Source organism: Helobdella robusta (assembly GCF_000326865.2).
Source record: "Helobdella robusta unplaced genomic scaffold HELROscaffold_54, whole genome shotgun sequence".
Lineage (NCBI taxonomy): Eukaryota > Metazoa > Annelida > Clitellata > Rhynchobdellida > Glossiphoniidae > Helobdella > Helobdella robusta.
In genome coordinates, this window is record NW_008705287.1 from 943,563 (window position 1) to 954,808 (window position 11,246).

At 35.8% G+C, this 11,246-nt stretch overlaps 1 protein-coding gene across 1 annotated transcript; it reads left to right on the forward strand.

Moving 5' to 3' along the window:
* Positions 1-561: 561 nt before the first annotated feature.
* On the forward strand, positions 562-2,931 carry HELRODRAFT_179486 (hypothetical protein; the record flags this gene model as incomplete). Its single annotated transcript, XM_009028317.1, has 3 exons — positions 562-589; positions 801-1,141; positions 2,530-2,931. The coding sequence occupies 3 exons, from the start codon at positions 562-564 to the stop codon at positions 2,929-2,931; spliced, it is 771 nt and encodes a 256-aa protein (XP_009026565.1).
* Between the last annotated feature and the right edge of the window lie 8,315 nt (positions 2,932-11,246).

The following is an 11,246-nucleotide window of genomic DNA, read 5'->3' on the forward strand; positions in this document are numbered from 1 at the left end:
CCCCGCCTTTTATCATGATATTAAAGTTTGTACACTTGCTGATAAATTGTTGAAAAACTTTTGCTTCAAATGTAAATTGCGTTCAATCGCACGGGTTTCTTTAATTAATATATCAACTTGTAATTTTTTTTAAACATTTTTTTTACTTGTAAGTTTTGCATATTATTGCCAGGTTTCAATGCAAGTAAAAGACAAACAAAATACAACGAAATAAAAACAATAAGCAAAAAACAAAGAAGCAAGTTACAAACACGTAAACAAGCACTTGAACAAACACGTAAACAAACACATACACAACATACAAACAATTAAACAAATGTGCAACTACACAAACATGCAAACAACATACACACAAACATTTCAACCGCATTCACTCAAACATACAAACAAACATAAAAACAAACGAACACACAAACATGCAAACAACGTACAGGAGCCTGCGTACATATGTCGATCGCTTTTACGACCAGAAATAAAAGCGTCAGAGCGACAATGTTGGGGATGGGCGGTACATCATTTTAAAATCGCCCAACCCTACTTTAGTCACGTGAGTGATAAAAGATGGCTGCCTTTCGTTACGTTACGTCACGTTATTGCTCTAATGTTACGGGGCGTACGGACCATTTTATTGTTTTATCATTGCTATCTTTTCTTTGCAGTGTTTTTTAAAAATCTTTTTATTATTGAAAACGATGTTAGTGTTATTGTTATGGCTCGTTGTTTAAGAGTTGTTGCTGCTGCGAGGATTTCTTGTTTACATCATCATTCTATTAAACAAAGTTTAAATTTCTAATTCACAGTTCGAGGCTGTCCAGACCTCACTTACACCTACTCATCCTCCTCTTCCATCTCTCCATCTTCATCATCATCATCATCAACATCACTATCGAGACTGCACGGTGCAGTGTATCACGATGTTTGGAGAGATGGTGATGTGGTGAGGGTGGGGTGTGAGGAAGGGCGGTGGTTGTGGACGCTCAGGTGCTCACATGAAACCAACACGTGGATTGGTCAGCTGGGAAACTGCACTACTGTCGTTGCAGGTGATGATGATGTTGGTGGTGGTGAGGGTGGGGGTGACTGTGATTACAATGATGATCATGATGGTGTTGGGAGTGATGATGCTGGTGATGATAACGTAGTTGGTGGTGGTAATGATGATGATACTGATGATGATATAATGATAGTGAGTGAGCGGCTGAGAGTGATGGGGCTGATTGCGTTGGAAGTGATGATGATGATGATGAAGCTACGTGGATCTGAAATGTTTCAATAAAATAAATGTTAGAATATTTTAGAGGCTAAATTTAAAAAATGTACAGGGGTAATAATAATAACAAAAACAACAACAACAACTTCAACAACAACAGCATCAGCAAAACTGACTACAACAACATCATCAACATTAACAACATCTCATCAACATCAACAACAATATCAACAACACTTATTGCATCACATCAACAACAACATTAACAACAACATCAGCAGAACTAACTACAACAACATCAACAACAACATCAACAACAACTCATCAACAGCAACATCAACAGCATGTAGGCCCTTATATTTAGAAATAAAAAACAAACTTTGCCAACATAACGACAACAAATCACCAAGCTTAAGAGGAGCGCATTTATCAGCTTTTAATCGATACTTTGTTGTTGTTGCTGATATTGAGGTTGTTGTTGTTAATGTTGCAGTTGTTTAAGTTGTTGTTGATGTTGCAGTTGTTGTTGTTGTTGATGCTGTACATAAAAGTAATAATGATATTGGTCGTTAACGTGTTGTTAACGTTATTCAAACTATTGATGTCATACAGTAGATGTTGATGTTATATAATTGATGATATCATATATGAAGTATGCAACAAGTAATACAACATTAATGATTGCAAAAATAATAAAAGGATGACGACGAAGATGACGATGATGATGATGATAACATGATAATGATGATAGGATGATGTTAAAAAGAAGTTGGCTTTATGATTGCTAATGATGTTCTAATGAACTTCGCATTTACTTTCAACATCTCCAAAACTAACGAAAGAAAATAAAAACTTTCATGGAAAGCCATGCCACGATTAAGCGGCGTATTAATCTGAGCTACTAAACTGACATCCGGGTTACTTAGAGCCGGTCTCATCACTACCATCATCATCATCGTTATCATCATCGTTAATTGTGTTGTGTTATGTTAGTTTGGAGTGTTGCTATGCACATGTATGCATTTTAAAAGTTTGTGACGATTTGAAAAATATTTTGTTTCATACATTTAGTTTTTCAAATGCATTATTAATTGAATAAGTCTTTTCGTGCTCATGAGTCTTTTGAAGTAAAGTTTCAGAGTCAAAAAACTTATTCATATTTTTACGCATTCTTAAGAAACAAACTTGTGAGCATTAAAATATTTTACTAAAAACGAAATAAATTTTGTTAACCGACTTTAAAATTTTGCTTTTCCTAAACTTTTTATGATCAATTGTAATTTTAATTATTAAAAAAATTTATAAGTCTGACAACTTAGATCCATTTGAAATGTTTTCCTGACCTTGTTAACAACCCAACTCTTTCCACCGATCGTTTTTATCAAAAACCAACTTTCATCAGTAAGCAAGCCATTGTTTCACAAGCCGTTCAGTTCACCAATATGCAGCAACTGGAGCATCGATATATGACAGTAATTTTGCCCTGTAAATTCTGCAATAAAGTTTGGACGCTGGCAGGGCGGTCGCTTTATTTTCAATGTCATGCACACCAAAGGGAAGTTTTAGTGACAGACACTCACTGTGAAGATGACTGCTTTCATGTGGCATCAGATTGCAAAAATAATTTTGTGAAGCCAATACTGATATCAGCAACATTGTGCAAACGAAGTTTTCTCATGACTACCAAGTTCCACTACATCAAACTTTGCAAGTTGCTGTAGACGTTGAATTTTGTTATCAGGGATTAAAACGTTCGTGACATTGATGTTCACCACACCGTTGCCTGGCATTACCAAGAAACTTCTCTAAAAGATCTTGACCAAATACTGAAGGTAGCCTTTACTAGAACCTATGATCAGAGAGAAGTACCTTTTGAATTTGGTCGCCGCTACAAATGGGTCAGCTGTAACGTTTGTGTAAAAACAGCCCATTACGATAGCTTGCAATGACGTCACACATACCTACCTAAGAGCTTCTAAAAGCGGTCACACCGAAGCTGTCATGGTGTTTTGGCGACGTCACGAAGTTTTGCAGTGTTGTACCGGTCTTTAATATTCATCATCTTAAACCAGGTGCAGTTTTTTTCAAGGTAAGTAATGCTGCTATTGTTTTTCATGAAAATATTGGCACACCAAAGGTACACTTAGACGTTGCAGGATTTTGGAATGTATTGATGTTAGTTTTGGGAGACATACAGCTGTCATACATACAGCGTCGTACAGAGTTGTTACATCACAGCAGCATGCAACGAAACTGACCATCTTCAGTAAAATCTAGATCTTGTTTTCGTTCATTGTTTCAGCTATTCCGAATGTTTTTTAATACATGCACATTGTCATATACAAAAAAAATACCTTAATGACATGGCCCGGAAAATTCACCGGTCCTGGGCCACCAAAGCTCTTTTACAGTGATTGATTCATTAGACAATTGTCGCACACTATAGATATAATGCACTGTGGATAAAACAGTACAAAATAAAGCAGAGCAGGACAAGACAGGATTAAACAGAACAGTGATGAAACAGAGCAGATACAGAATAGAACAAGGATGAAACAAAACATTTCTTTTAGAATTTATTTGTTTTTCAGCACTTTTATTTATTTATTTGTAATAAAAAACTGTTTTATCCTGCTCTCTCTTTATCTTGTATTTTTTATCACAGAACTGATAGATTGTGACATTAAAGTTTAAATTTCAGTTGTCTTAAAACCACCTTTATTTAAGGTGTCTATGATCTGTGAATATACTTACTTTTTTGCCAACACCGGTTTTATTAAACAAAGTCTGAATCTATTTGATGTTACTGTCTAGAGCAGAGTTGAATTCGGATCGACAAAGGTTTGGTAAAATTGGAATGATGATGAAGTGATTATGTGGGAACTATAAAATGACGACGAGGATAATGACGATGAAGATGATGATGTGATGGAATAAGGATGATAGAAACGCACTTTTTTTCTGAATTTCTCGGCTAATATGTTTACATGTATAGTGGGAGTACTTATGTAGATTTATATTTGTGCTATATTGTTTTAACACTTCGACGCTCGTTTCCGCCAACACCAATGTTATGGCTTCAAAGATTTTTATTTCCATCACCAGTGTTGTAGCTTCCAACGATCATCAAGTTATCGTTATTTCGTAGGCTAAAAATTACCGATAGATGAACAGAACTGCTTCAAACGCAAACTTTGTTGAACGTTTATTTGAATGCCAACAGTAATAGAAACACTAAACTAATCCAAGTAACTATATCTATATAAATCACAGTTAATTACAACTTCGCATCAAACCTCGCTTCAAATCTCTCTATTGACTATGCTACGTAACCTCCTTATAAACAAGAGATTTTTAAAATCCAAAAATTACAATTATAGCAAAGATAACAAAGAAAACGAATAATCAAATAATATAGCGCAATTTGACTATTGTATATGTGTGGGTTTTGTGTGAGTGTGGGTTTTTGTGTGAGAGTGTGTGGGTGGGTTTAAGGAGTATCTGTGCTTGTTTTTGTACGTGCCCGTGCGTTTTTGATGTAGGATGCTGCTGTTTTTTGCATCTGTTTGAAATGTCTCTCTTCAAATTCAAATTAATGATCAAGTTTGTACTGCACTGTTTGTCCCTCGTGAGGAACATTGAACAACGAGCCACTAATAACGACGGTGACTAGGATGTTGTTGTTGTTGTGTGGAGGGAGTTGTCACGAGATAACCTCGGGTTACTTATTTTCCAGTAATTATTTTTCGAGGTTTTATTAATTTATTTAAATTATATAGCAATTTTTTTAACGTTTATTAATTAAATTTTTTAAATGTTTCAACATACTTCTTAAACAACAACTCCACAACGGATTAAGCCGATGGGAAGAAACAAACAGCCTTTCCCCCGCCATTATCCTATTAAGAATTTTCTATCCACTTAACCACCCATCCACTCAACTATCTATCCATCTATCTATTCAACTAATGATCTCAATATCAGACCAGCTATCGGTCCAAACAACCTACAAGATACACCCCCAACAACAACAACAACATCACAAACAACAACAACACCCTCAACAACAACTAAACGAACAACACCAACAACAACCTAATTAATTTATTTCCCGCCATCGTGACGTCACATTCGCCTGCTGCATGCAAACAATTCAATCGAAAGAGGTCACAGTGAGGTTATTAGGTCAGAGTGTTGTAGCTACTTAGATAGTAACGATGGAAATGCTGGTGACGATGATAACGATGCTCCAACTTGTTCTGCTGTCGTCGTCGTTGCTGTTGTTGTTGATGTTGTTGTTGTAGTTGCTGTTGTTGTTGCTGTTGTTGTTGCTGTTGTTGTTGCTGTTGTTGTTGTAGTTGCTGTTGTTGTTGCTGTTGTTGTTGTTGTTGCTGTTGTTGTTGCTGTTGTTGTTGTTGTTGTTGTTGCTGTTGTTGTTGTTGTTGTTGTTGTTGATGATGTCTTTGCTTTCATTTCGTGTGAAACTTTTTTTACTTACTTACCACAATCGCTATTTTGACTGTTGCAACTCCATCGACAACATTTTTGAGTGGCCTAACACGACCGCTGATACACCAGTGCTACCGTTGAGAGGTGCTACTACAGCAGTTACTGCTGCAACTTTAAAGGGCGAATGTCACAAAAAATCAGTCGCTGTGCAACAGGTCGATGTGTTCTATTGCGTCACTGCCGGAAGTCTTTTTGTAGCATTCCCACCACCACGACCACCACCACGGCCGCCACCGTTGCCACCACCATCACTACTACCACCACCATTATTTAATAATGTTATCACGCTGTTACTGTTGCTTCTTACGTAACACTCGTTATGTTGTTGTTTTTGTTGTGGTGGTGGTGGTGGTGGTGTGGTGGTGGTGGTGGTTGATTTTGTGTTGCTGCTTTTACTGTTATAAGTATTAATATGATGAAAAACGTATTATTAATTTGATATAACTGTGATAATTCATTGTCAGTTTACATTTTGTTACCGTTAGGTATAGAAACTTTAATATACAAACAAACTTGTATACTAGCGTATACATACACACACACAAACATACAAGCAAACAAACAAACAAACATACAAACAAACAAACAAACAAACAAATACAAAATAAACCTTCATCCAGCGCGCGCGCACACAAACGCTGATGGCATCAATTCGATATTAGAGACACACGTGTCCATCCAGCCCTCTTCCGGATTAGCCCTGTGACGTCATCTCACTCACTCATTATCATCGTCGTCGTCATCATCGTCCTCAATATTTCATCATCATCCTCTCATATATAGCTCATTTTTAACGTCTTGTAACGTAATTTTTTATGATCACCCTTGTTTATTATCATTATTATTAATATTCTTTTCATTTTTTATTATTTTTTCATCCATTATCATATTTTCATTATCATTGTTAAAACTACAATTCAGAATGTATTATTATTATTATTATTATTACAATCATCATCATCGTGTGAATCTTTTCATCATCATCATCATAATCTTTATCAATATATTTTTTCATCATCATCAATTGTTTTATTGTCGCCATCATCATCATCACCATCACATTTTTTTTGTTTTTGTTATCATCGTCATCACGTCTTTCTAATATCATCATCACCAACAACTTCAGTATTTTTCAATCATCATTCATTTTTCCGTCATCATCATCATCATCACACTCTCATCATCATCATCCTCATCATCATCATCATTACTAAAATCTTTCCACTATCATGATCGTCGTCATCATCTTCTCGTCGTCGTCATCACCATCAGAGTTGTTATCAATCGATTGAATATAGTTGGTCGTTGTGGCCTTCATCATCATGTGGCTTGTATGAATAATTAATCATTATTAACCTCATCATTTTCAGTCCCATCCACGTCATTATCATCATCACCAATTTTCTCATTTATCATCATCATCACCAACTTATCAACAACAACTTTTCTATTCATCATTATCATCATCACCACCAACAACAACTATCTTATTCATCATCATCCTCACCACCACAAACAACAACAACCTCACACTCGTCATACAAAATTTTTTTTTCTCCATCAATTTTTATCAATTTAATAATCATCATCAACGTTCACATCATCATCACCATCATCCACAACATCATCATCATCAAAATCCACATCATCGTCATCATCATCATCAAAATCCACATCATCGTCATCATCATCATCAACATCCACATCATCATCCTCATCATCTACATCACCATCTGCAGCAACATCCACATCATTTTCATCATCATCTACATCATCATCATCATCATCTACAACATCATCATCAGCAACATCCATATCATCATCATCAACAGCATCATCATCTACATCATCATCATCAACATCTACATCATCATCATCATCATCATCATCAACGTCCACATCATCATCAACATCCACATCATCATCATCAACATCCACATCATCGTCATGATTGTGATGAATTGCGACGACATAGCACTGTCACTCACTCCGTACCATTCATGTTGTGCTTGTTGCGTTCATTTCATTGTTTCAATTTACACTTTTTGTTCTTTGGAGATTAGATATTTCTATTTCTTTGTTTTATCTTCACCTTTTATTATTTTGTACCTTCTGCTATTTTGTATCTTTTGTTGTTTTTCATCTTTAGCTATTTGGTATCTTTTGTTGTTTGTATTTTTTGTTGTTTTTATCTTGTTGTTTTGTATCTTTCGCTGTTTTGTATCTTTTATAGATCTTTTCCTACGATTGTTTTTCAAGTTTGTGATTTATCGTTTTGACTGAAGCCTGGCGCATGTATCAATGAATAATGATTTGTACGTTGTATATATGTGTGTGTGTGTGTGTGTGTGTGTGTGTGTGTGTGTGTGTGTGTATGTATGTATGTATGTATGTATGTATGTATGTATGATGTATGTATATATGTATGTATGTATGTATGTATGTATGTATGTATGTATGTGTGTATGTATGTATGTATGTATGTGATTGAAATAGATACAGGCGTGTTGTGTTGTATCAAAGTTTTTCTTATTATTCTTTAAAAAATCAGGATCTGTCAGACTCAGAAGCTGTTACAGCATACGAGGCAGTAGTTTAAAATGGTAATGAAAATAATAAATTAATAAATAACGGAGAAAAAAATGTTTAAACATGAAAAGTATTGAAAATAAAATAAAGTAATGGTTTAAAAATGGAAATAATTAAAGTAATTTTTAAATGGACTAGATGATGACTTAGTGAGTTAGTGAGGTGATCGATAAGAAAAAAGAAAACTAGACTGTGTGCTGTTGTAACGATGTGACAATGCATGTACGTATTCAATGTATGATAACTTGTTGGACTGCGACGTATTGTTACATCCGCAGAAATGGTCGAGTTGCGCTGTATAATTAATTTCAATTAATTATTTTTATCTTGATAATTTATTCTCTTTGTTATCTTTCGATTGTTAAACCGTATATACGGCACGGGCATTTTAGAGCAGCGAGGTTTTGCAGCGCGGTTGTAGTTGTAGTTCGTGTAGTTTCGATCTGAATTATTGGTGATCGTGCGTTTCTCTTCGATTGGAGAATAAATTAACGTTTCTTTCACTGTTGGCGTTCAAATAAACGCTCAACAAAGTTCATCTATCGAAAATCTTGAACCTACGGAATGGCGAACACTTGACGATCGTCGGAAGCTACAACACTGGTGATGGAAAGGTGAAAGGTAGAGATCATTGAAGTTAGAACACTGGTGTCGGTAGTGACGATCGTCGAAGTTTATAACAGCATGTAGGTTTCTCCATGTGTGTAGATGAAATGAATTGTATCAATGCTCGTGTTTGTATGTGGTTGGTTTCGTCATCATCATCATCACCATGGAAGCTGTTTCTTTATAACGCCACTTGAATTTGATGCATGTTTTTATATCTACTTTATACTTGTTTATTCCTATCAAAAATCACTGTTATCAATAAGTTGCTTACACACACATACACACGCTCATACATGCAAGTACACAAACACACATACACACGCACACACACATAAATAATGCATATTTGTGTGTATGTTTATTTATATACCTGAACGCATGCAAGTTTGTTTGCCAGGTATCGAGTGTCGGTTGCTTGCATGACATGAACTGCCCTTCTTCGAGTAGCTTATCGTTGTCATCACCATCATATTATCATCAAATGTCATCATCATCTTCATCGTTATTTCCTTTTTAGTGCCACCATTATTTCATCATTATTTTTTTTAATTTATTGTCATCACCGTTATCATCATCAATCTTTAACATCAGTCACAAAACACAAGTCGCTATCAACGAGACAGCTCAGTCAGTTAGGACGTCGTGTTTCACGTCCTCGTAGTTGCGCGTTAACCTGGTTCGAAGACTGCTGCATACCATAAGCGTGTCATCAGATGCTTGCGCTGACGTGATGGTTTGAATGCTTGTAGAGTATGCAGTAGAGCGTCTGTGGCAGTTCAGCTGCAAGTGAGGAAGTTAGGCAAAAGCTGTTGTGCGTCTTTCATGCAACATTCATAATTGTCGTGCAACATTCATAGTTGTCGTGCAACATTTTAAAATGTCGCGCAACATTCATAGTTGTCGTGCAACATTCATAATTGTCGTGCAACATTCACAGTCGCATCAGCATTCAAGCAATGAAGGCAGTGATGAAATGAGAATATGATGGATAATATTATCATCATCATCATCATTGCATCTCATCATTTTAGTCATCAACACTATCATTGTAACGAATATCGCCATCGTTATCATCTTCATCATTATCACTACAGAACCAGATGAACAGAAACGAATGAAAGAGTTGGAAAACAACAACAACATCAACAGCAACAACAACAACAACAATCACAATGAATACACCATCCCGTATGGTGAGTGTGACAATTTACTGCCACCCTTCAATAATTACGTCTGCCACGTTCCTTCTAATACTACGCAGTATACATTATCATCATTTGCATATCGTTGTTTCATTATCAGTCTTTATATTCATATTATCGTCATCATCACCAGTGACATCATCATCAATGACATCATCATCAATGACTTCATGATTACCGATGCTACAATCCTGATGTCATTGTCATCCTTGTCCGATTCGTTGTTTACCAACTTCTACCTTGTTGCTTCACACATTCATCATCATTATCATCATCATCATATTATTATCACTGACATCCATACATAATCACTGAAATCTCACATCCCAAATGTCATCATAATCGTCGTCACTATCATCATCATCACCATCATCATTAATGAGATCCTCGCTATCATTATTATCATATTTATATTATTAAATCAAAGAACATAGAGGGGAAAGTTTAAAAATCTTCAGTTCACTTTTTGTCTTCTGTTCCTCCATACTGCAGTATGCTCTTCAGGAAAGGATGTAAATGAAACTTTTCTTGTTGTGCACATGCACACATGTTATACACACACACACACACACACATACATACATACATACATACACACATACATACATACATACATACACACACACATACATACATACATACACACACACACACATACATACATAAAAGTAAACGCATGTGCACATGTGACAAAATGACGGCAACATGCAAGTTATATTTATTCGATGCGTTCTTTCGTTTCTGTTCTTTAGTGAACCTAAGCGAGAAACTTGAGCAAACATGAGAGGAACAGGTAGGAGGTGAACCAACGACATCAACAATGTAACGAGTATAACAACTATGCAAAATCACTCAAAACAAAACACATCAACAACAAAAAACACAACAACAACATCAATAACGAAAACAACAACAATATCACCACTACCGACAACAACACCTCTAACACCACTGACAACAACGACAACAACATTGACAAAGCGTGTCTTATTGGAATGCACATACATTTTACCTGCTTATGTGCGGGGCTGGCTGGTATTAGGCGTTGCATGTTTGCACGTTGGTAGACATTATCTCCAATACCGTCATCATTTCTTCGCTCAATCATTTTTTGCTCCTTCATATAT